The following is a 27,169-nucleotide window of genomic DNA, read 5'->3' as shown; positions in this document are numbered from 1 at the left end:
TGTACACCATAGAATTACCCCTGTGCATACAGGAACATACAATATGTCCACAGAGAAGGGCTTCACAAAAGCTTGCCAAAAACGAACAAGAGGCCTGAGGAGTGCAAAAACAATACAAACAGCAGCTCACATTCACATGCTGGCAAAGTGTGTGTGGGTGTGTGTGTGTGTGTGTGTGTGTGTCTGTGTCTGTGTCTGTGTATGTATGTGTGTTTATTCATATGTGTGAGGTGGCGGGTGTAAGTTAGGACTAGAAAACTACTTTGACACTGCTCAGGTTCTTTCAAAGGTCTGTTATTAATGTCTGTCTGAGAGCAGTAAAGATAGTAAAGAGAGGTGAGGCATATCTACAACGTGAAACATACTTATTGACTCACTGGCCATCTGTAGGAGATTGTGTGGGTGGTGAGATAACAGAAACCTTAAAACCTCGGAATGAATTTCTGCAAGTGATATTACTTACAAAGCCGACAGCATTGGAAACGGCAAGCAAAAAAGGCCACGGGCTCCTATGCTCTAGTGACTGCTCACCACAGAGGTGGCACACCAGGTAAGCAATTCACCCTGGTCCTACATAAGATCCTAAGATTATATTCTTCTGATAAAACAGAGGAAAAAAACCTGACAGAGGAGGTTTTTTTGTGTAATCTGTAGACATGCAATCATTTGCTGGATGTGCTCTTTAAATATCAGCTCCTCTTTCTGGAGTAAAATGACTGCAAAAGTAACTTCCAGTAAGACAGTTGAGGGCATCCTGTATGGCACTGGCTTATGTATGTATTATGCATGCCACTCTGCTGGCTTAAAACAATGACAGCAGGGGGTAGGGCTTACAAAGATGAGTGTGAGGATGCAGAAATGTAGAGAAGGTTCTACATCCCTGCATTCCACCACCACTAACTGAAAAATTGTTGGTTTAACAGGGCAATGCTTGCTTTAGCTGCGGTCCATCTTAAATGCCAGAGCAGAGATTGACATTTATTTATTATTTAGACATAATCAGCCAGGGAAGACCAGCCCCATGAGCTCTGTGGGGTCCTGTTTAAACAGCGTTCAGTATTTGCTACCACTTTCAATCAAGAACACAGGATATTTATCATGTGAACCTTTATACTTCAAACTGAAAAGCTAATTATTAGTAATGCACTCCAATCGTTATACAACCTATGAGCTGTAGAAGTGTGAAACCTTTTCCTGTCAGGTCTGTGTATGGTTACCACAATGTACAATAACTTATAGCACTATACTTAAAACAGACTGCTTCTCTTTCACCTCTGTCCATTGCATAATTAATCGGGTACTGAGATGTGCAGGAGAGGACATCACTGAGAATGTGTTTGCATACATGTCAACATGTCTCAGCGGAAAAGCCTTTCATCCGATGATTTATACTGCAAGGATGAAAATGCCTGCTATTTGCATGTAGAAATGACTTTGAAGATTGCATTGACAATTCTATGTGCTAACATGACTATTAATTGCATTGTCATGGTAAATGAAAGGCATATTGAATTTTGTCGGGGCATGGTCATTAATAGAGATCTCATGGAGACATCACACAGATATGCTCAGGCTCAAGTGGAAACCGAGATACTAAAGTCAGCAACAACGCTCTCAATTTAAGAAAAAATGCACAAAAACATTATTTCATTTTTACAAAAATGAGCGTTAAATACAATTAGCTACACATAATTGTCTCTCACACCTTAAGTCATCAATATAATTTTGGAGTTTTTTGTCCATGTCAAGCTTCTCAAATTGTTCATTCATTAGTAAACTGAATCTCTTGGTATGTCTAAAGCAATGATTCATCAAACAGCAGCTACTACTACTGCAATCAGTCACACCACATAAACACAAAACCATATCCATATCATTCGAATGCCTTTGGGTGACTTTTTGGGGACAACGTGGTCTGATTGCCCTCAACAAGCCAGTTTCATCAATGTAGCCTGTCTGTGAGGATGCCTCTTTCTTGGAGAAGAATACTGGATCTGGGAAGAAGAGCTGGAATGATGTGAATATAGTCATTCACATCATTCCAGCTCTTCTTCCCAGAATGACTATGGTAAATTCAATTTACCATAGCCATTCATCGGATGTCTGTTGTTTCTTTGAGAACAGACTGAAATTGCAGCGATTGCTGACACAGAGGCCTTTCAAGCTCCACGTTGGGAACAGTGTGTGGGAACAAAAAGCATGCGGGGAACAAATCTTTATGAAAAGGCAGGCATTTTCCCTCGAAGCGTTTAGTCAGAAGGCCAAGTTTTCCACCAACATGAAGTCCTCTATATATTGCATCCCTCCATAGATATCACATAGGGCCAAAAAACAGTTTCTTTTCACTAAAGCAACTGAAGCTTCCAAACTTACACACTACGACAGTAAAAAAAAATGTTGGTGGTAAGTGGTTACCTCATCCAGTTTTGTTCCTTTCACATTCCTACACGTAGGTGATTCCTGTTAAACCTCTTAAGCATTTTTGTTTTTAAGCTCTATTCTGAGGTTAGTAACATAAAAATAATCAACAACAGCATATTTACTGAATTTCTTGCATCATTGTTATTGATCATCAATGGGTATTGTGGTTTCTGACATACTTCAGAAATACATTTTGCAGGTGAATGAAAACGGGGAGCCTGGCATAGGCTGGTCACAATTAAAAGTTGTGAAAGTGTGTGTGAAAATGTTTGTGCTCCATTTTGTTTAGATGATTGACTTTCTCTTTGCTGTATTTTGAGATAAATACTTCAGGAAACTCCAATAGTTTTAAGTGCCTAAATACAAAATCAGTGTGCTTGAATTTATTGAATTTCCTTTGCCATTAATTCCATAACATCTTCTCTGACAAAGGGATTTCATTCCAAAGCTTTGATTGTGCAGCATGAAACTCAATACCTTATCTCCCTGCCAGCTTCTTTCACTGGTGGGCATGTAAAAATGTGGCCTTGCACCCTGCTACTGAGAGCCACTTGTTTACAGTCTATAATGAATGCAATCATTCTAAAAATGCACAAACTGTGATTTTCCATGGCAACAAGGCCATTATGAAGGGTCAGAGTGAAAATGTACAGGTCTGACTTTGGACCATAAAAGATAAAAGCATACATAGAAGATCCAGAAATTCATTTTTGTCCACTGTAGAGGACGTGGGTCTTTGGTCTTAATCTCAAGAGCCGTATATTCTACTATGCTGAAATTGACACAACGAGGGGCATTCAATAAAAATAAAATAAGTAATATTTTTGAAAATATTTTCACTCCAACATGTGTTATTTCTGCCAGGTCTCAGGAGGACCTTTTTTTTAAAGGATTTTTAAAAATGTGTCCTGGTCCTCTCCCAAGTGCTTACAGGCTGCTGTCACAAGGCGGTTATACATGGAGTATCTGGCAGGGACCTCCTCAACATCCACCTTCACATGCCCTCCTGTGGAGCAGCTAACTGGTCCTTTTAACCACGGAGAGGACATTCTCTGTCTCCATTGTTTTTGCAGTCCTGACAATGCCTGACCTTGTTAACTACAGCAAGAGGATAGGGTGAAAAGTATACTACTGAGGAAATAGCTACACAGCAGATTGTCTGAGTAATGCTTATTTAGCCTGTATTGTCCACTTAAATTGACAATGAAAATAACAACAAGTGAAATATGCACCCAGATTTTTTACATCTCTGTCAAATATGTAAAACAGTGTGTATCCCTTAAGAAATGATACTTCATTCTCATTATGCTGCACATGCACACCCCGGAAAGCATGATTCTTGAATTACAGCCATATATCTAATATTGATTGCTGTTGCCTGCATGTATCAGCCATTATCATCTCAAGTTATTGATTAACAAGATGTGTACACTCTAGGGCTCTACATAGATTAGCAGAGGTCTTAACGCTAATGTGCACACCTGTAATTAGTGTTTCAGATGGAATTCTAATTAATCCGGGAAACAAATTTAGTAATACATTCTCCTTTATACATTCTCGTATAACATTGGCTGCAAGACAAATTACTTTAAAATAACAATATTATATTAATATTATAATATTATTATTTGTCTGTGTGTCTGTTTGTTATCAGTTCTGATGGAAAATGAAATACTACTACCCAAGCATGTTAAAGCAGAAAAGTAATCTTATTTGGATACCCCTTGCCAGTTTTTGATAAATACTGAAAATGCAATATAGTTTTGATGGGACATTAGAAAATCAAAGCATGCTTTGTAGAGAATGAGGTGATAGAGAAACATAATGTAGGGACCCTGCAGGCATTCTTCAGATTCTGTAACACTGAAACCATTCAGGGAAGCAATGACATTGTGATGTTATACTATACGAGTCGTGATAACAGAAAGATACAATATTACATTATTTCTAATGAAGAATAATGTAGTATTGTATCTTTCTGTTATCACGACTCGTACAATCAACATTGACATGATGAAGTGGCCAATTTATGTAGGCCACTTCATCATGTCAATGTTGATTGGTAGCAATAAGCATCAAAATACAACTTGTTTTTAAACTAGTTTCTTAAGTTCAATTTTGATGATCAGTGAACATGCAAAATTTTGATTGTGAAGAAAAAAATAAAAGGAACACTTGCCTTTATTTGTGAGTCAAAGTTTAAGCCAAATAATAATTGGACGCATCTGACCCATTGCTGGGTATATAATTTGCATTTTGCATGCATGAGGAAGTGGAAGTGAGATCATATTACCATATATCTCGGCATTGGCAAAAATGACCTGTGATGACTGAGTATGTACTTGTACATTTTCTCTTGGTTCACTATCAATTCCTTCCAATTCAACCGATGGTCGATTCACCTTCACTGGGAAATTCAACCATGGAAGCAACGTTAATCTGCCTAATCACAGAGGAAAGCCAAGCACCAGGGCCAGCCTTCAAGATTACAAGGTAATGTGATACAGAGGAACCACAGAATAGATTCACCCTCCATGACCTCTGAGTGCCAGGAGTCACCAAAACCTCTGCGTCCTTGTAAGACTCATTAGAATAGTGTTGTCATTGTACTGACCTAGCATATTATTTTATTTATTTTTTTTTTTAATAGATTTTAATTTTAAATTGCAAGTACTTCTCAAAAGTAGATTTTGCCGTTTCTGAATTTCTGAAATTACAGTTGTGAGCATTTGCTTTGTGTGTCAGTAAAATGTGTTTGTGACACAGCATGTTTAGAGTACAGTACCACTGCACTGCAGATTCTATTAGGAATGTGTTCTGTTTTTGAGATCTGTCTTCCATTGAAAACATCCATCATGTCATTATACCACAAATACCAAAGCTGTCAGCTCACTCTGACACTATGATTACACGAAGGCACAGTATTCAAAAGCAAAAATACTTCCAAAACAGCTGCTAAGCAGATATAAATGTGCATGTTACGGACACAATAGTTCAATATCAAGTATGACCTATTGACCTATTGACCTGTTGACTTTTGTAGGGAAAAACAGATTTGATACCATCTTATTGGGGAACTATTTTAAACTGAATTCAAAATGTACAAAGCCACTGTTCCATACCAAGCTTCCTTACTGAAAACAGGAGTGAAACAAAAAAGGATAACAATTTTAACTGGGTCAGGTACAGTAAAATCTGTGATACACCAAGAAAGCATGAAATTTCTTGGAATAAAAGTGAAAATGGGACAATTTTGAGTGGGCGGTGGTGAGCCATGTGAGTCACATGGTGTGCTTCCCTGGACTGCGGTGCTTGAGGACGGGTAGTGGCGCAAATCCTGAAAGTGCTCCCTACAGCAAACCACTTCTCACTCGGCCAGGCAATCTAAGGCCTCCCTGGCAATCAGTGACCTTCTCCGGGTAAAGCCCGTCTTCAATACCTTTCAGCTCCACTACCTCTATCACAGACACTCATTCCCTTGCAGCGTTCCGACAGGCACACGTTGGGCAGCCCTTCAGAAGCCTGACTCCTTGAAGAGCAGCCCTAATGCGCGTGTGTGCATGCATGCGTCTCTGTCATCACACAGACGATAAATCGATGGCCCCTGTTCCTGCACATGAATTAAATAGATGTTTCAATCAGCTGCAAAGCCTGCAGTGGCATATCTGCTCATTATCAAGTAAAAGTGACGACTGTGGTGAAGCAGATGCTTACCATCTGCCGAGCTGTTCAGTAGTCCATTTAAAATACAACAAATCATATGCTTAAGAGCAATTAAGCAATTGCTTTGCCCTGACCATGTGAAGAACCAAATGGAGTGGCCGACAGATTAGACTCATTATTGGTGCAATTTTTAATTCTGTCTATGGTTGTATATAATGTCATCTGTTAAAATTTACTTATTCCAAATGATACTCTCATCTGGAACTGATCAATCAAAAGGGGATATTGCTTCCTGTCCAGTGTTAACTTAATAGTTCAATATTTACTGTGACTCATTGAGACGATGATGTCACCTTCAGTTTATTATCTGTGAGGTACCTAGGCAAATTAAGCACTTTAAGTAAGCTCATCATTTGTATATATTAGTAAATCTTGTCATTGTGCTATCAGACAATGAAAGCATTGCTAGAATGAAAAAGACTTCAGACATTTTCTCTTAATACCAAAATAGATTTGCACTCAGTATATGAACATTGGAGTTATGTGGAACCTGAATGAACCAGACCCATTTAATTTCAAAGAAATTCTGAATACAGTACTTTCTTACTATTTCTCAGAGCCTGCATGGGCTGATGGGTTGGTTTACCTGGAAAATTGTGATTTATTTGTTGTGGTATAAAGGCTTATATAAAGTACCAATACTCTGTGAATTGATCTAAACCAAATAGAGGCATGATTCTTTCAAGGGAATGGTCTATACTGATGCATTTTATGAGAGTTATCATTTTATGAGTGTCATTTTTGTCCACCTTGTATTTATGGGGTTAATTTTTTTTTTTTTTTTGCATGACTTCAAAAAATAATAGAATACTTAGCGCAATTGTTATCCTTTCTTTAGAGGTTACTCGCCGTCTTGTTTGGTCACTTTGTCCCTTTCTTTTATTCTTTCTATATAACATATTTAAATTCACAACATGATATTCATTTTATTTTGGAAATAACATGGAATAAATTGCTAAACCAATAATTCAGGCTCCATCTCTCATACTATCCTGAAATCACAAGCAAGTCCTTTATATCATATGTATTTCCTTAACATATGGCAAAAACACAGTGAGAGGACCATTATTCCCAACATTACCAAAATGACCACATCATTTTACCCAGCACCCGGGAATTAAGAAGATAGGCATTAGTGGGTTAAGATTTCCCCCAGCTACTTCATATCCCGCAAATTACGTTAACTTTACCTTTTCATTTGATTGCAACACCTCCACACTTTTTAATTCATATTTGCACATTTTTAGAACATACTTTATATTAAGAGAACTGTACTGTTCTTTGCACAACTTCCCATTCCTTTATTCTTCTCATTCCTTTATCCCTGATTCTTTGGATCATTCTCTGTAAATGTGATACCAAATAAGAACTAGTATTGGATATTTAAAACCGGAAAAGGAAATAACAAATATGTGCATGTCCTTCATAATCTCACATGGCTTTAGCATCACTGAATTAAATTAACTAACATAGAGAACTTGAGTGGAAGACATTTGCTTCTCAGTTCCTGCACTCAACAGGAACTGGAACCGTAGACTCAGCAGTGTGTTTTAACCTAGAGAGTAATCATTCAGAAAGCCCAGCATGAAATATTTTTTTGAGAGGGCCTCTCCTGGCTGATGTAAAACCAAGGGTGAATTTGATTTGCAGTTAATGATGGATCTTAACCAAGAGCTCTGTTAATAAAGTTTACGATGTGGGTGAGTTTAACACCCTGCTTGAATATCTGAAAAAAGTCTCTGATCATTAATCTATCTCTAAGAAAACACCCGGTGTAAATTTCCACTACAAAGGCATTTCGAAGTTTTATGCATCTCTAAAAAAGAGTCCGTCTAAGGGGATAGTGGCATTTAGTAATATCTTAATAACTAATACTATTAAATATTTTGACTAATAACTCTCCATAAAAAATAATTCATAGACTAATAAATGCCTTTTCTCCATGTTTTGGGGCAGTGCCGCTGAAAATCGGTAGTTATAATGGACATGAGCTCCATGCCAGTTCATTATGTGTTAATGTCACATCTAAATACAATTAGAAAAGCAATTTGGCAATGGCTTTTAGTTCCTTTCAAATTCTATCAAGTCCAGTTTTTAGAAACCAGTCTCCCTGGAGGAATATCAAAGTTTCATGAGAGTGCCTATTTGCTGTTTTATTGCCTCAAACGGGTTGGGAAATGTTAGAAGCCTATAATCCTATGGCTGTGGCCCAAGCCTTGTGCTTTACTGTCTGGAGTTATAACACCTATACCTGAAAGCGAGGAACCCATTTGTCCAATTCAAGAGGATGTTGTACCATATACCCGTTAAGACAAACTATAAATACAGTAAACATGCAAAAAGTTCATTTTTGCAATATGTAGTAGTGCAACATGGAACTTTTACTCATTACATTACTTTACTTTTATTTGGCAGAAGCTTTTATCTGAAGTGACACACAATAAGTGCATAACAAAGGTCATTAGTGCTTATACATGCAGTTGTACTGAGTATACCTCAATTTGTACAGTGTTTTTGGTGAAAAGACACATGGACCATGGCAAACATCAAGTCTCTTCTGCACTCATCTCTTTCATATTTTTAACCCTACAGGACCCAGGGCAAGGTCCATAAGGTCATTCCAGGTCCATTGCTGCTGTAAGCATCTGCTGCCAGTCATCAATGTGAAAGTGATTCCCAAAAAGAAGACAAAAATCAGCACATTAACATTGCTGAGCACTGAGAAGACCATGGAAATAAGGAAATTGATGTGCAGAGGATATAGCATGATGTCTGATGACTTATGCAAGTTTGTCTTCAGGGAGTGAAGAGGCTGCAAAATGCCCCAGATCTGTTTTTCTGTGATCTATGGTCTTTGGGAGTTTGAGTCCTTCTCATAAGGTAATTAATCAAAATAAGACCTTTATAAAGGAGATGCCCTAAAACCTTTCAACTTCTTTAGTGAATGAGGAGAGGGCATTTACCTATGGTGGTTAGCATAGTTTATCTCCTCCCATGTGTGATACAGCTTCACCATAATCTAGATAGGTCATGAAACCGATATAGTTATATAGTTAGGAAGGAAATATTTATGTTACGAAAGACAAATGTTCGTATTTGCAACAGAAAATTCAAATTTACATTCCTGCTTTTGTACATAAGGTGCATTCGATGTGTTTGTTTATAGTGGTCTGCGCAGGTGTTTCCCCCAGCAGGGAGTTGGATCATGGCACAGTCCTTCCCACAGCTCATTGGGCTACATTAATCATTAAATGAATCATCTGGTGCAAACAGCTCACAACAATGAGCAAACACACTGTGAATGCAAGAGCTGGGTGAGAGTCAGGCAAGACAAGGCACAAATGCAAAGTAAACAGCCTCGAGAGAAGAGGAACAATCAACATTTATACATGTCCTAAAGCTCTTCTAATTTATTGTCTTCTTTCTTAAAAAAGACACAAGAAGCCACTTTTGCAAATATAAACTTTTATCTCCACTCTGTCTGCCATTGTTGTTTGCTAAGCTAGAAATTCTATATCAAGCAAGCATTAACTTTTACATTTTATTTCAAGAGCCAAATGTTTTTTTTTTTTTGTTTTTTTTTTTAACATCTCTCTCAGCGCACTAATGTTTGTTATTGAAAATGCTGTGTCTTGCAGATTAAGTATCCAATAAAGACACAACATCTTTTGATCACACTAAAGAGGCCCAAATGGACAAACTCTATCTCAAACAAACATAATGTGCACATTTGTTACTATGTTTTGGGGATCATGGTCCAAGAGTTTCAAAAGATTTCTTAAAGCATATAAAAACAAATTTGTATGGTCCATCTTACAAAAGATTTATTACAGTAAGCTTCACAGCATACCCCAACCTAAGCCCTCCCAAAAGCAAGCCATTGGCGACAGTGGCAAGCAAAAACTCATGAGAGGGGAACCATAATCAATAGGGCGTCCATCCTCTTCTGGCTGGCTGTGAGCTCAGAAAGAAATACATATAAATAATAAAAAAATAATTAAATCTGTATATTCAAGATCCTGCTTAATCACATGAAATACACAAGGGGAATTAGGGAAAGCTGAGGGATGCACAGAGAAGTATTAATATACAATGCAAATGGTGTGTGCCCAGGTAGCCCCCAAGGTACCACAACAAAATGAAGCTGTAAACATCAAGGCATAAATCCAGGCCATTGCTGAATGCCAACTGCAATACATTGCTACAGTGTGTATGTCATTGTGACCAGAAAATGACTAATTAACTTCAACTAGATGGCAAAATTTTGTGTGGCGTTAAGATTTTTCTGTGATTTTTAAAGCAATGTGTGCTGTAATTTATAATACGTTGCACAGAATGTGTTATAAATTATACAGGTAGCAAATATTAGTGTATTCCTGCTCAGTACATCACTGTTAGTTGTAATATACATTGAGAACTGCTGTATCATGTTCTTTGGATGTGTTTCATCTTGTTCTTGAACCAGTTATAAGGACTATTCAATCACTACTTGGATATTAATAATAATTAATTTTTCAAATGACATAGATTATATTGTTAAATATTTGAGAACGCTATAATGTCAGTGAATTACTGATCAAAGCATAAGTTGATTAATCAAGCTAACCGCCACCACTCTTAATTAATAGTTATTAGAAGGCTGATGGATTATACAGGTTAAGTGTGCCCGGGAACATCTCTGCATCTCTGCTTTGTTTTTTATTGAGACTGGAGGCTTTATTACAGTTGTAGTTCAGCATGACTGTGGGAAAAACAGCTGTCGGTTTTCAAAATTTTATTCCATTCCCTTTGTTGTCCTCCCAAAAGCACAAAACTTCCATGGGAGTGTTTACAGTGGCAAAAAGAGTGGGGCTGTAATCAAGCCACGCACATTAACCGATTTTGTTTCTGTATCTTTTTCTGTTTCCGTTTCTTTCTGTTTTCTGATTTTTAGTTTGATTGCAAGACCCAAAAGCATAGATGAGAACAAACTCTCTGCATTTTGGTTTACGCACACTCACCTTGCATTGCAAAAGAATATTGGCTGCACATACAGGCAATTGCAGCGGTAACATACCAGTTTTAACAAAAAATAAATAAAATGTTAAAGCACTAAGACAGAAAACAATATAGAAAACAACCATTTAAAAAATTGGAATGAAATGAATTTCTTGTGCCATTTACTGTAATACCCTATTCTAAATTATCTCAATTTTTAGAGTTTCACTGAAAAAAGTCACTGATTATGGTTCTCAGTTTTTCAGAATGCGATACAATCAACAGGTGCTTAAATCAGCATTTAATTTCAATAAGATTAGATTCAATTAGATTAGATTAGATTCAACTTTATTGTCATTGTGCAGAGTATGGGTACAATAATATAATTTTTTACCTGAATTCATAAAATTTCTGTCTCATATCAATAGATTGAACATACTGTATACAATATATGTGCACAGCTCTATTCATACAAAATAATGTACATTACAATATCTTCTTGAAATCCAGCAGGAAAGTTTAAAGTTTAAGGATTTATTTTTTATTTTTTGGCATAATATGTTGCAGTGAATATATTTTCAATAATATTTTTTATTTTATTTTTATTTGTGTCTCTTGCTGTGTTTCAACATAATAGAGCAGGTGGCAAAATGAATTGCCAGGTCTCAGGAAGATATGAGTGGGAAGAAAACAGGCTTAATGACATGCTGATTTGAAGGATGAATTCATTCCACATGCACGGCTCTGTTTTGAAAGAGAACACCCTTGGGGTAATAGTCAAAATATAGAGTATACTGTAGGTAGCATCAATTTCACACAGCAAAATGTTCATTGTAGGGCACACCATAATACAGATTACTATGGCCTCATTTGTTTATGGACATAGAATTTCCAGAATTGTATAGAATATTAATAAAGTATTCCCAGTAAGTACTCACGAGCAAGAATTTGGTAACAGGAAAACCCATCCTGCCAGGGGTATTAGCCTTTTTATGATTTGTTAAAGTCTCTGAGCTTTGGAGTGGGAGAGCAGAGATCAGTTAACACGTCCATCAAGTAAACTCATCTTCTCAAAACCGCCACTTGCCAAATTATCAGTCCTCACCTACTGCCCCCTCTTTAAGTGAACACATTCCCAAGCTTCTGACTCACATGCATATATCACACTGATGGACAACAGTACCTAACCATGGCCACCCGCTCCCTTTCTGGAGCACACTTTCGGTACATGACACCCAGCCTCTTGGTGAAGCAGAATGTCCTGCTGCAAGTCCCTCCTACGTGATACTGCGTCGCCTGACAGGCATGATTTCCACAACGTGTTAATGAAAATATATTTCAAAAGGCCTTGGGTCTATATTGCCTGTGCAAAATATGGAGCAACCAAGGAGAAAAATGTGGAAAATAATTTGTCTGTGTCTGCACAGAAATCATTATATATTTGAAATCTATTCACTTTCTTGCTCAAAAAATATATGGCGCCCAGCAGCCCCCTGAAGATAACTATGTGTGCGTGTACATGCACACTGGGGCTGTTGGGGGGCTCATTCTGTTTGGGCACTGTTCCAGTGCATGGATGCAACTGGCATCAAATCCACATTATGCCAGTGATTGTGCTGGCAGACACGTAGTGTGACACAGACATGGCTTGAGTATTGCCCTGAAATGTTCAGATCACTTATTTGTCCCAAGCAGGGAAATGTGGTTGCAGTCAGGGTTAAAAAAAAAAACTACATAAAAGCACAATAGAACCACATGCAACAAGGTTGAAACACATTAAGACAATGTATTGCATTAGTATATTTAATCTAGTTATGGCTACAACCACAAAAGAGTCTCTGGTGAATTGTTTTCTAAACATGGGCACCCTGTATTGATGGCCTTGAAGGAAGTCTTTCAAACACCTTGTACAACAGATGGTCAGGCCAATCCAGGATAAAACTGGCCCATAGAATAGAGGCATTACTATATACCTGACTATAGAATAGAAATGACTGTCTTTGTTGTTTTTGTCACATGAATCTTTTGCCTAGTTTTGTCTTGTTCTTCTTTTTCACTCAAAGCGATAGCTTGAGACCAGCCTTTTGTGCCCATGAGCATTTACTGTAGTGAAGAAGCACTCCCATTAACTCAAGGTGAAAACAGCGCAAAAGTCACACTTTTACTTTGATGGATTTCAAATCTCTGAGAACCATGCTTATGAGAGCTACTCTGATAATGTAGCCATACTGCGGACACTCTTGATGGCCTGCAACAGGGAGATTATCGGGGATGGTTGCACATGTCTGGCATTAGAATTGTGAAGACAGACTGGCAAATGATTTCACAGGGAGCCAAATACACTCATCTCAAAGTGAAATGTGCTCTGCGAGTTGAAGGGAGGAGAGCCTGGAAGGGTGTTTGTGGCAAAGTCTTCCTTTACAAATCCCCTCTACCCCCATTTGAGGATAAGAAATTTTCCTCTTACCTCTTTTGAACATGTCAACATAAGAGCATGTATTATTTTCATTTTAGTTTGCTGTGCTTTTTAAGGTAATATCTTTTTCATGGGTATTTTTTCCTCTCTTGAGCTTGCTCAAAGTATCCAAAATCCTTCACATTTTCTCAAGTACATGAACAAGCACAACATGCCCATGTTTTGTGGCTCTGAATCACTCCAACAGTTCAAGCCACACAAAAGCATAAAGTAGTCCAAATTTCAACAAAATATTCTGTCACTCTAGTATCAGATATTAAAATTAGATACTAGTATCATATATTTACTATCTAGTACTGGTTAAAGGATATGTTGTATTTCTTTCAGCTTACTTCACACCCAAGCATCACATCAGATATACAGAGCTTGTAGTATATGCTACTTTGTCTTCTTTTACATTTAAGAGGTAAAATACAGAAAGTGAATCAATTTCACCAGATCTTCAAAGGTAGATTTTTCCCTCCATCTGTGCTGTATGTTTATTTACAGTATTCTGTAATATTATATCCACTATATTTGTGCATATTTCTTTGTGTGCATTTCATATATTCATTGTATTTTGTATCAGTCACACAGCTTCTAATATCCACACCTCGGCCAGTTATCAAGAAAGTGTGCTCATTCCAGGTTAAATAAAGGTAGAAGAAAATAATAATAAAATTGGTTGAGGTTTTATTATTTTGAATTAAAAAACAGTTGTGTTGTACCATGTATTTAATTGCCTTTTGTCTCTCTCTTACAAGGACTCTCCACCTCCATAGCAAAGCATTATGCAAATTTGTTGAAGTGGTCAAAACATTTTGCAAAGAGTCAACTGGGGGGAAGTCTCATAAGTAGATGTTCCAAACTGTATTGCTTGAACATGCTTTTGCTGGGTCAAGAAAGGAATGGTGTAATGGATTCTTCTCTGACTCGCAATCGAGCCCTCATACCTAGTCTGTCTAAAGAAGACTATCACCTGCATTTCCAAGGCAGCCATGTCTATACCTTTCCCTCAGAGGCATGTGATTGGTTTGTCAATCTATTATTTAATGATTACTTCAAAATGTTTTTAGTTCACATTGATTGCACGATCAAAGATGCATAGCCTAATCGTGTAATGAACAATACATCTGTTGGATAGTTTCCCCTGTTTTCAGATGTTTGTATTTTGTAGTTTAGAGGTTTAACTCCTCAACTGATTAGCTAATCCCTCTGAATGTCTGTTCACCATTTGGACAAAGTTTGCTTTATTTAGACTTGAAATTATACAAACAGGATTCTTGAGGCCACTAACGGATAATTTCAAAATGGATATAGCCTATTTCACACCATGCCATAGGTCCTCATGTAGAGGTTAAAGATTTATGTGATATGAGAATGAGAGGACATTCAATGTGTTTGCCCATCCAGCCTTCCTCAAACAAAGTCGATTGCATGTTTTAAATCATCCAACCTTACTAATAATAATAATAATAATAATAATAATAGACAAAAATAGGCTATATAACCCGTCGTTTCAACCTGCCACCTGCCACCACAAGGTGTTTTTTTGTTTGTTTTTTTTTTCCAAGCAGGAGTCAAATACTTATTTGCTGACGATTTAATCGTCGTAGACAGTACACCGGCTACATTGCTTTATATCGGCTACATCCTCTATACCACCTGTGGAAAATGCAGCCTATTCGTCAAATGGATTTTCAATATGTAGTACTGGTTTTATTAGATTAATATTGTTGAAATGAATACCGCACCAGCCCAAAGCACGATAAATATAAGCTGCTAATGAATGTAGGCGACGAGCAGACGACAGACAGTGTTTGTTTTTATGGAAAGTATTCTGATCATTTTTCTTATTCTGGTCATCCTGGCGTATTTGTATTTACTACTCTGCTTAAAATGTATAAATGTTACTGCGATTATACTACTACTGGTACTACTACTACTTCTTCTATTAGTACAACTATTACTACTACTGCTGCTGCTACTACTACTATCATGCTGCGCTTATTGCTAAATACTAACCCATATAATACATCGAATTTAAATTACAATAATTATCGGAGAAAAGTATGTGGTAGCTAACTGGAGTCTATTAAGAATCCAAGTGTTAGACGCGTTACGTGGTGTCACTTTTAAGGTACAAAATAGCCCTCATTCATCGACCCAGCACATAATTCGTATGAAATTGCGGAGAAAGATGAATACGTTTGTTTCACAGTCATAGTTCAAGGAAGGTAATTCACCGTATAACACAGTGAGATTCTCCGAAGTGTTTCAGTACCACTTCGAAGGAGAGCTCCACTGCACCAGGACCAGACGGGAATTTCGTTCTTGCCCCCAGTTTATGACTCACCTCCGAGACAGCAGAGATAGGTGTGAACAATCAACAGGAGATGCAATCGGTCCCGATCCAGTCCCGAAGCGTTGAGTCGCCACATCATGATGAACTGAGTGTTCACCTCCGCATATCACGCATGCAATTTTATGTCGCTATGCTCTTCCACATTTTCAGTTATTGCTCAAGCCCAGCTGTTCACGCATGACGTTGTTGAGATGGCAATTCCGAGAATGCCACGCCTTATTTTGCTGTGATTTGCCAATAGGAATCATTCAGATGCGATTCATTGGCGGTCTGTCCTGTCCGTTACTATGCGATGCAGTTGTATGTCTCTCATCTGGGGACATGATTCTGAAAGTTAGACACCGCTGGTATGCAATAGGATGGACTGGAAATACATTTATACATTTAGACAGTAAGTATGAGTGCCAGCTATAGCATAATTCAACGTGTGTAGTCATTGCTCATAACACTGTGTATTTACACTGGACCTCAAAATCTGCTTGTTAAAATTAGTTTCAAGCAGGCTGCTCTACATTAAGCAAGCTTAGTCTTAGGTTAAACCACTTTAAGCCTAACGTCTCTTCTTAACCACAATGTTTTCACTGTGCGGAGATGTCTTTATAATCCACAGAATGTAGATAATATAGCCAAGAACACGACTGCAGGTCTACATTGTGTGGTGTGTGACTTGGAAATCAGAACTGTATGTATTTTCTCAGTTTTGTACAATATGCTTATTTTAAAACGAGATAAATGGCGCCCTCTTGTGAACTTTTATTATTATTATTATTATTAGTATTATTATTATTATTAGTATTATTATTGTTACATGAACCACATCCTTCAGTTATTTAGCAATATACCTATTTATTGCACGTTATGAATATGCATCTCATATGGAATCCACCAGTCGAGAATCTTAAACACTTAGGAGATTTCCACTGGGTGCCCCTGCACAGGTTTATGACTAAATTTGCACTATGATGATTACATTAAAATCAGAAATCCCATTCTCCTGCCTTTTGCAAGTAAATCATTTGTGAGTGTTCGGGTAAGATCATTAACACTGTATATGTAACAACCATTATAGCCTACTTGGCAGTCACTGTAGTATGGAATCCCTGGTGTAATGTTATGTTTTTTCTTTTTTTTTTTCTTTTTACTTTTCTCATAGTGCACTTTCAAATGATTACTATTAATTTATATTATTACAAACTAAATATATAGGGAAGCAGAACTGTACAATGGCTTCATAACTCCTTTCAGATTAAATATTTAATAATATGAACGTGCAATATGTCCACTTGAATCTTCAGTGTTTGTTTTTTTTTTTTTTTTTGTTAAATTAAAGAGCTCATAGAATTAAAGAAGAAATGTAATCAATCCATCACTCACAAAACAGCATTGTTTTCAACCTTATTTCCTGAATGGCTGAATTGTAAATTTGTTCCGGTCAGTTTGTTTCAATTTTAGAAATACACAAAGCAGCCTACTTCATAAGTTCTTAAGTTAAAATTTGAACCAATTTTGTACGATCATTGTGTCCCAAAAAAGATATGATATCATCCTTTATATGCAGTCAAATAATAAAAGATGACATTGTGATGGATTATGAGTACTGTACAAGTGTACTCTTTGTGATGGAAATTCAGAAAGTTCCTTTATGAAGTTTTTATGATAAACTAATACAGATTTAATTCATATTGATAAAAGTTGTTTATTAAAAATACCATTCATTTTGTTGTACAGGCAATCCAGATTTATCTTTTCAATAAAAAATGAAAATTTGTAGTCAGTGAAGTTTTGCAGATTCTATCTACTGTTCATGATGAATGTCTACAGTTGCAGATCTCTTTCTTCTGACCAAGGCAGATTATTTGTGCTTTTCAGCAGTAATCAGAATCAAGAATCTCCCCTTTGCATGTGCCAGAAGTGAGGCCTTTCGTGTTGCAGGTGCGGGTCCGAGTTTTTCGTCCTCCAATGCAGCTGGTCCAGGAAGACCAGCAGCCCCAGTTCCCCTGCTGGACAACCGTGTTCTGGTGATCTGCAAATGCATTTTATGTTTTATAACAAAAATCAGTGTGACAAAACATGTGTTATCTGACGTGCTGTTTGAATGTGAAAAATATGCTCTGCTACAGGGAGTAATCAACATACAGCTTTGCTGACAAGTGATTATCTGACTTACGTTTCAGCTCTTCGGACTTGATATTTTGACATGCCAGCCCCTCGAACTGCGGGAGGCATAGGCAGAGGCACTCGCCATCAATCAAGGTGACTGTGCCACCATTTTGACAAGGCTGGCATTTGCAAACATTGTACTCGGCAATGTAATCTTCAAAGGCTCTCTTCAAGTTGTCTTTCTTGACATCGGCATGGGGCATATTCAGAGGAATCAGGGACTGGATTGCTTCAGGCTGTGAGCAGAAGAAGACGTAATCAACATAGGATTTCTCCAGCATAGCAGGTTTTACTGGAGCAGTAAATAGGTTTTTTGGTTGAGATGTGAGAACACTGTATACCAGTATATAATTTACTAGCAGGAATGCATTATTAAGGAGGTTAATCTATTAGTTGATCTACCTGTTGCCAATTAAGTTATCTTTTTTTCTAGAGGGCATACTTTCCATTAAAGCTGTGTTTCCCAAACACTATTCTGGATCTACGTTTTTATTGTTATCATTCCATCTGATTTCTCAGGGATTTTGCTGTAAATTGAATCCTGTTCCTTGTTTAATTGCATTTCATCTGCTAAAATAATTTCAGAACATGAGTACTGAAGCTTATACAAAAATTAAGATAACTCAGACCTGATTAATTGAGATGTCACATGAAAAGGTGAAAAAAAACAGGTGCTCACACAAGCAGGGTTGGGAAGACCAATTGTGTATGCTATTTTTTGACAGCCTTAATAGGCATAAGCATGTAGTGGATTTGCTGTTAAATGATTATGTAATTTAAGAAGTGAAAGGAGAATTTTAAGTGCCCTCACCTGGCTGTGGACCACCACTGGAGCAACAGCGAGTGACTTTGCCCATGCTACGTAGGTATCCACATCCATCACACCAGTCTTCTCAATTTTTGTCTTCAGAGCAGTTGCAGTTTGGATTGTACCCCCTCTGACAGATGTCATCACCTTGTCAATAAGTGCATGTTCATCTGTAACTCCTGTGTGGAAGTGTCATATATTAAATACACATCATGGGTCAATGAGAACTGTGAACATAGCAACCCTTGTACCTTGCAAAGGAAGGTATATAGATATAAACATTACAATCAGATTACAAATGAGAGAAACTAACCATCATCTTTCATGATTAAGTCATTACAAAAGCCTGGTTTAATTGAAGCTGTTCCTTCAGTGCCAGGTACTCCCTGGACGGTAACTGAAACATCAAGGCTGAAGCAGTTCTGGACATCCCGTGATGTCACTTCTGCAGACACAGAGTAGATGGAATGAAAACAATTTCATTTCCAGCAACATGGACAAACATTTCCTCATTGTACACTACATGTGAATTGATTTGACTTGATGAAAGCATTAAATGTTGAATTACATCACCTTTGGACAAAATCATAACCACTTGCACTAGGTGACTTGAAAACATGAAGCCTGAATAACATCTAGTCAACTTGTATGTGCCAAGTATTTAAATCAACTCTAAAATCTAACCATCTAACCAATCATTTTTTCCTCGGAAATTACTTCATATTTATCAAATTATACCATGACATTTTACGCATATATTATGAACATTTTATGAATAAGCATTTTATGCATTTTAAATAATTGATTTAATATGGGTGCTTGTTCATTCAGAATAACCGCATATATCTTTGATATGGTATTTCTACAAAAAACAGTAAACTGTTCATTCAACCCATGATTAAAACTCATACTTTTGGTTTTCATGTATTCCTTGTTTAACACATAGACAAGTTCATATTCGCCTCCTTCCTTCCCAGACATGGCATAGTGTGTGCCATAATCCTCCAGGAATCTGAAGTATTCCCCCTTTGCATACTCCAACGGCAGATATGACACATCTGTCAAGAATGTGTCTGTCACCCTCAAGTCACGTGATCTCATTCTGAATGTGCCCATCTGAACCTGGCCTTTAACTCGCATGAAGGACTTGTTCTGAAATGCAACAAAGAGGATATAATGCATGGAACCACTTTCCTTCATCTACAGCTTAGCAAAAGGAAAAATAGTGCAATGTTTGTTTACAAAAATTCATAAACAAGCTAACCTAGTTTAGTATGTCCTGTGTTTCTGGCTGACATTACTGTACACTTGAGACTTGACAGACTGTATATCACTTTAAATGCATGACCATTTTAGTCTAATTCAGAACAGGCATACACCAAACCACACATGCAGTATCAGACATAATACATTCTCACAATTCATTTTGAAATGGAAATGCCACCCTATATGAAAGAATATTGTTTATCTGTGAAGCATTTTTGATGGGCGTCAATAATTTGGAGGGGACTATATATAATTGGGATTTCTTACCTTGGTAGCTGTATGTTCAGTAACTTGTTTAATGATTTCTTTCCTTCCATATGCCAGACTTAAACCTGCATTTGTTACATTTAATGTGGTAATTGGAATTTCAGTGGGCTCAAATTTGTAAGACAATCCCACACTTATGGAAAATTTGTTTTCCTCCATAATTTCCTTGAGCAGGGTACTTGTTGTTTCAAAAACCTCTTTTGAGTAGGACTCATCTGCACGTGTCTGGAAATGAATTAAAAATTAAATGAAAATTAAAATCTTCAAGGCACATAAGCAAATTCTCAAAAAGAAAAAAAAAACATAGTTAAAGTAGTTAGTCCTACATACTAAGAATTTAGAAAGTATTCTTATTTGAAGTGCACTTGGGACATATAGTAACTCAACATGTTCCTTTGGTTTTATTTCCTTTTTTAAATAGGCCTCAACATTTCCAGTTAAGAACTATAAAAATGATAATTCCAATACTGATGTATAGAATCACATCAGTAATATTTGGATCATGAGTAGTTCCTTTCTTTCTCCAGTTTCCTCCTTCCATCATTTTATCATTTTGGTACAGGTTAATACTCCTCTAATCTATCTATAAGAGTTTGTTCAAGAACAATTTTTTTAAATGTACTTTTTAGAAAACTCTTATCAGTACATTTTGATTTAGAGGCTTAACAGTAGTTTGCATCTTTTAATGATCTCTCTGAGGTTATACAAGTATGGTCTCTTTTTTTTCATCTTGCAAAAAAGTACAAAATAACCGCATTGTGCATACTGGGTAGTGCTCTTGATCTGTTTGGCAGTTGCTATTGCTGAGCTCACTAGTGTGTTCCTGCTTCTTAACAATGTACCAAACTGCTGATTTTGACACGCCTAATGTTTCTGACCCATGTATTCATATTTTTACACCCAATGATGGCCTGCTTCACTGGCATGGACTCTTCTTTAGTCTTCATGTTGAGAGACAACAGAAATGGAATCCAAATTGGAATTCCACACCGATAATCTACTGTAGACCGTTTATTAGCTTTCTTGTGCACGAACTAATTATGCAACAACATACAACTGGCCATGAAACAGCCAAGCAGCCAATTAATATATGTCCCGCAAAATGTGTGGAGGGATAAAAATAATGGGCTGCGATTCCTACATGGTTCACCCGATAAGCATGTAAATACCCACAAATTAAAGCTGACAGTGTGCACTTTAACCTCATATTCATTTTTTCATTTCAACAATGTGATGGAGTACAAGACACCAAAAATTGTGTCAATGTCAAAATACTTATGGATTACTGTAGCCTATATTTACCAAAACAATTTACAAACTGCACACTCAACACAAAACAATAAGAAATAACACAATATAATGACACAAAAGCTAAAAATGGGTCTGCAGTGAAAAGCCACAAATAACCACTATATCCACTAACAGTTTGCCTTCACTCTCATTTCTTTCCAGCCCCAACATTATACAAACAGGCATTTTCTGCGTTCAATCAATGCAACATATGCAACATTCCAAAGGTTACATCTCCAATAGAAAATATACTCTAAAATGGCTTCTTTGTTAAACACAGAATGAACTCACGTCATAGTTTAGAACTGCGACGTTCCATGGGGTGCGGTGAAACTCTAAGGTGTTGGGGTCCCTCACACGGCTACATGCCCCATTAAAGAATTCATTATTGAAGGCATTGGCTCTGGCCCCTGACCCGAGAATGCTGATGCTGTTTTAAAAACAATAGAGGAACAATAATTGTTTGCACAGGCAATATGCCCTTCTCAGAAATCTACCACAGTTTAGCTATGCATGCATCATACTGTTAGATACGGTCAGTATTGCTATTATTTCTCAGAACCTCACCCATATCCTGCGTTTCTGGCCAGTTCAGATAGCTCCATTTCTTTTGCTCCACACGGCCGCCGTGGTTCATCATCGCAATCTTCATCAGAGAAATCCCCACAGTCATTGTCTCCATTGCACACCAACCTCTTCTTAATGCAAGTGCCTTTTGTGAGAAATGCCCATGAACAATATCATTGTCTGTGGGAATATAAATGTTATTGCCTAAGCCCATGAGTCACAAAAACAATAAAGCAGAGAAATGCAATTGAAAAATATCATAAAATGAAAAGATCTGTGTACTACTTACACACACATAATGCAGTGGTTCACAGACTTAGAAATCATTATTCCCTCTATGTCATTCCTTCGGCAATGGGAATGATGAACATGATGATATTGCATTCATCATTAGTGATTTTCTTTACTCATTATTCAACACAGTCTCTATCCTTTGTTGACTTTTTTGACTTATTGTCTGGTGAACCCAGACTGCTCCAGCATCAGCCAGACCCCTCTGTTCTGCAACCTTCAGACCTTTGACACCGCCTTCGCCCAACCAGTCCATTATCATTAATTATTCACAGCAGCTCATATTGGTAGAACACAAACAATATGAGTAGCCTACCTGCCCAGGCTTCAGGATAGTCGCATTTTGCCTGCTGATATAAATACACTGCTAAGAAGAAGGCAAGCTCTGATGCTGCGTTCATTCAGAATTCCTGCTCTAGATTTTGTTCAAAATACAATCAGTCCGGTAAATGTCCTGTTTAACGGTTATGATATTCCATATTCCATTTTTCTTGTAACGTTAGGTGAATGTAGCCTATACCTGAAAACTAGAAGCCCCGCTAATTTTATGACCAATCATCAAACACTCACGTGTACATGTGAATTGCTTTAGTTACAAATTGGTGTGCTTGAATCATTTCAATGTAAAACCAAGCAAACTAAATGAAAATATAGAACAGTTACCTACAGTGTAACTCTGGTGCGGACTTTAACAAACAAATTAGGTGTAGAAACAACTTCATTGTACTTTCCCTTCAAACGTGCTAAATACCAGTGAAGTAGAGTAAAGCAAAGTAAAGTGGTACCAATACAATGGCAGCCTATTTATGGTACAGTGACAGTGTGGCTTTTCAGTACCTGATTCACACTGAAATTCAGTGTTTGAACAGGGAGGATTTTTAATCTCGTCGCAAGCGATTTCCGTCTGGCAGGCTCTGCGCTCCCCCAGGGGCTGGTTGCAGACAAGCCCCCCAAATTGACCAAAAACCTCCACGGTTCTCGAGCGGTACTGAAAACAGAAAATACGTAGACGCAGTCGATTACTTAGCTGCTCAGATAGTGCCCTGAACATATTTTTAAATCCTGGCTTCTTACAGTTTTGATTAAAACATTTCAAAAATGAATTCCTGGCTTCTTTGAAAGACATTATAAAAAAATTATCTAAATGTCCATTAAATAATTTAACTTTAAATGGTAAATGATCTATACAAATCTTTATATGTAGTAGCTATTTTAATAGAATTATGCTCAATATTTCATTTAATTTCACACAATTGAATTTTTTTTTTTTTTTTTTGGGAATGCAAATTATAGAACAAATTATAAATTATGTGCTCGGAATGCTTAGAATTGCATCAAACTCAAGTTCCTGGAATGTCCAACTGCTTTTCCTAGATTATGTATTGCTATTTCAACTTTGCTACAAAACTTGTGGGAGATTTTTAAGTTCAGACTCCTATTTTTTGGTGAATATAGCATTTGAATAATAGAAATAAATTGAGATTATCGTTAACATAGCCACTCTCCGTGGTCTGCCACTGTCTCTCACCTGCATTTTCGAGCATGGATCACAGGTGCTCCAGTTTGACCAAGGGCCCATCTGACAGTCAATTGCGCCTTGTCCATTTGCCTCCCTTGCTGTTCGTGTCAGCTGATCATCACTAGAGGTGACAAGACCCGTTGTATTATATTCTATTTTAAATTCATTAAGATAAAATATCAAAAATCGTAAATGTAATATCAATGGAAACTAAACTTTAATAATACAAATACAATGGATTAATATTATAAATCAATTACTTCAACATTTTTTTCAACTTAAAATTAAGTTAATTAAGTTATATGACAAAAAAATGTGCATAATATATATATATCATGTTAAATAATGAATACATACTTTGCAGGTATGGCATCCCCAATAACAAATGCAATATAGTTTAAAATGCCAAATGTGACACAAACAGCAGACATAGGCTTCATGTTAGCAATCACAATATGAGCTTGTGTATCTGAAGGACTTGTGTCCCAGTATTTAAATACAGACTTCTATTAATCATTGTCAAAACTGATGGATTCCTATCAAAGGTCAAGTCTTGAAAAGTTAGATGTGAAATCCCCTTTTATTTAAATACAGAGAAGTCCAATGACCAACTCCTGCCAGTAAATGACTCTCACCACAATCTATTCAACACCAGGCAATAAATAACAGAATCTAAGTCAACACAAATGTAGAACACTGTATTCAAAATGTAATGAACATATTCTTATTAATAGTCAATTTAGAACCAATCCATCTTAAGATTGGTTGGTATAGCTTCATACCCGAAATGCATGCACTTCATATTTTAAAGAAAATGTGTTCACAATGGTTCATTTTAACATGGAATACAATATCACATCCATAATTAAACATAATGAGACAGTAAAAGTACACAACCAAATATAATGTGCAACATTTAGTTAGATTTTTAATGTATATTATTTTATAATGAACCACACAAATCTATTATCAATATGTATATTGCAGCAACTGCTGGATAAACATTTCAAATTCAAATTTTATATAAAAAGTAAATGCTTGTTGTTGTGTATCGCATTGTGTGTGTGTGTGTGTGTAAAGTTAGTTTTAAACCCATTTCATGACCTCTTTTCCTCAGCCGTGGCTTACAGGAAAGCAAATACAAATATTTAAGGGTTCACTCAGGTCAAACTAGTGAAGCAATCACATTGGGAACGCAAGGTCCAAAATACCTTTTAATGTTCTGTGAAGCAGATTAGTTCTATGAAGATCTTCTTTGCACATGTGTGTACATATGAGCAAGTGTGTGCATGCGTGGATGTGTGCGTTCATAACCTCCAAATGTATGGCTGTTCATTAAACGTCCAATAGAGAGCAGTGTTGTTTGCAAAACAATACAGGTGAATTGAACGGCTCCATTTGAAGCAAATGTTATCCTTAGAGCTTGGGTTTGAGTGCTTCAGGTGACATTCACAGCCCTTCACAAACAAGAGCAAATGTTGCATTGGTATTTTTCAAAAACTTCAGCAGAGACACATCCCAGGCTATTCACTTCTCACAATGCATTTAGTGCCCCACCTAGGAATACATTTTACTTTCCCCAAAACCAAAGATTAACCTTCCATTTTGTTTAAATAGGCATGCATTGTAAACACCATACGTTATTTTACAACTTAATCCAAATAACTGCAATGGGAACTGTGAAGAACACATCACATCCAGTGCTCTTCCGTGGCTATGTTCTTGTTTGGCTGCTCTGTTGCTCCATGTTTAGTGCCCACTCATGTTCTTTGAAGCCTCAGGTAAGTATCTATTCAGAATGTTGTTTATAAACACATTCTGTAGTTTATAGATGGCAAAATTAGCTGGGCCTTGAAAATAGTGTATTAATCTCCACTTCAACGAGCAGCCCTCCATTATCAGTGAGACGTATTCTCCCTCAGTTACCTTCTGAATAATTAATCACAAATATGAAAAGAATGGCTGAGACTTTTTCTAGTATTCTCCAGATATCAGGTTATTGTATAAAATATCAGGATGTATGAAACAGATAATAAACAGATGAATAATATAACATCTCATTGGGGACAATGAAGCACTTGTCATCTTCCATTGCCTTCTGATTGCTGACCTCTTCAAGTTGCAAACTCTTCAGGTTGATCTAACTGAGATCTGCCTATAATCTGCTGTGCCAGATTACTGTAAGGCTTGAGACATACCTGTTTGAAGATTAGGAATTGCATTGGGGTTGCACTTTTTTGTATGTTAATGAACACGATGGCCCCATGTTGTTTTTATTTAGCATTGTGTCATTGACCTTATACTGGCTTATGAATACATATTTATTTGCATTATGCACTCTTATTTCTGAATTGCTGGTAGCCCAGAACAAGGTTACATGCCAAATATATAATAAATGAATTGTGCAATTAAGTGCTGGTTGGCTTAAATTCATGTTATCAAAAACCAACAACAAAACAAAGATAACATGGACAGTCTTTCAGTTATCATCTCAAATGTGTGCTGGGCAGATTGATCTTGCTGTCAGTCATGATGTGTGGCCATGATGTGAGGCGCAAAGATTAAGAGAAAAAAAAAAGGAGAAAAAGAAAGGAGCATTGTATTGTGTAAAATAAATAATTATTAGGTGTACATTGTAAGATTTTTTTGAGAAGAAGTATTTGATCTGTATGTCAAACAAAATGTTATAATTGGTCTATGGTTTGTTTTAAGGTTCAATTCAATTATATAGTTTAAAGCAGGGCAAATCATTGATAAGCCTTTGAGAAAGTAGGGATTCAAGCTTCTTAGAAACACTGCCAGGAATATGTGTCTGAAAGAGAGGACCACCCATCCAAGCTGCAAGCTGATTCAGCACTTCTCCCTGTCACTTGCTGTCTGCATGTGAGCCGTGTGGCTCGGACTGAGGAAAACAGGAAGATGCAGCTGCCCATCTGTTCATAAGTAGGATGCGACTTGTGCTGACCAAAGAAAACGCTGCCATTGAAGGCCTCATTAGACCTATTGTCATGAGTTTCCTCTGAATTATTGCACTTTTTGCGCTCGTGATTGTCTACCTTA

General features: G+C 37.0%; 2 protein-coding genes across 2 annotated transcripts in view; both read right to left on the bottom strand.

The window, feature by feature from the left end:
• The window catches only part of LOC118212347 (transmembrane protein 8B-like), a 49,553-nt gene extending 33,295 nt beyond the window's left edge, over positions 1-16,258 (bottom strand). Inside the window, exon 1 of the mRNA XM_035390130.1 lies at positions 15,933-16,258. Coding sequence (XP_035246021.1) covers positions 15,933-16,020 — 88 coding nt within the window. The 5' untranslated portion in view covers positions 16,021-16,258. The remainder of the gene's footprint in view (positions 1-15,932) is intronic.
• Positions 16,259-17,617: 1,359 nt separating this feature from the next.
• c9 (complement component 9) lies at positions 17,618-24,617 on the bottom strand. Its single transcript, XM_035390009.1, has 11 exons — positions 24,467-24,617; positions 24,119-24,230; positions 23,428-23,578; positions 22,300-22,444; positions 22,024-22,162; positions 20,443-20,667; positions 19,821-20,061; positions 19,223-19,354; positions 18,913-19,088; positions 18,109-18,337; positions 17,618-17,964 (listed from the first exon to the last, which is right to left on the bottom strand). Exons 1-11 carry the CDS (start codon positions 24,547-24,549, stop codon positions 17,807-17,809), a joined length of 1,791 nt encoding a protein of 596 aa, XP_035245900.1. The 5' UTR covers positions 24,550-24,617; the 3' UTR covers positions 17,618-17,806.
• Between the last annotated feature and the right edge of the window lie 2,552 nt (positions 24,618-27,169).

This window comes from Anguilla anguilla, chromosome 14, assembly GCF_013347855.1.
Source record: "Anguilla anguilla isolate fAngAng1 chromosome 14, fAngAng1.pri, whole genome shotgun sequence".
In the NCBI taxonomy this organism is placed as follows: domain Eukaryota; kingdom Metazoa; phylum Chordata; class Actinopteri; order Anguilliformes; family Anguillidae; genus Anguilla; species Anguilla anguilla.
The sequence above is the reverse complement of the archived record's forward strand: the minus strand, read 5'-3'. Positions and strand labels throughout refer to the sequence as shown.

What these genes read in the sequence shown, in the direction of transcription:
- c9 (XM_035390009.1), bottom strand. Translation starts at nt 24,549, where the DNA reads ATGAAGCCTATGTCTGCTGTTTGTGTCACATTTGGCATTTTAAACTAT. An exon ending in TGAATTTCAGTGTGAATCAG is followed by an intron (nt 22,445 to 23,427) that starts GTACTGAAAAGC and finishes TTCTCACAAAAG; the next exon opens with GCACTTGCATTAAGAAGAGG. An exon ending in CAGTGGTGGTCCACAGCCAG is followed by an intron (nt 18,338 to 18,912) that starts GTGAGGGCACTT and finishes TTCTGCTCACAG; the next exon opens with CCTGAAGCAATCCAGTCCCT.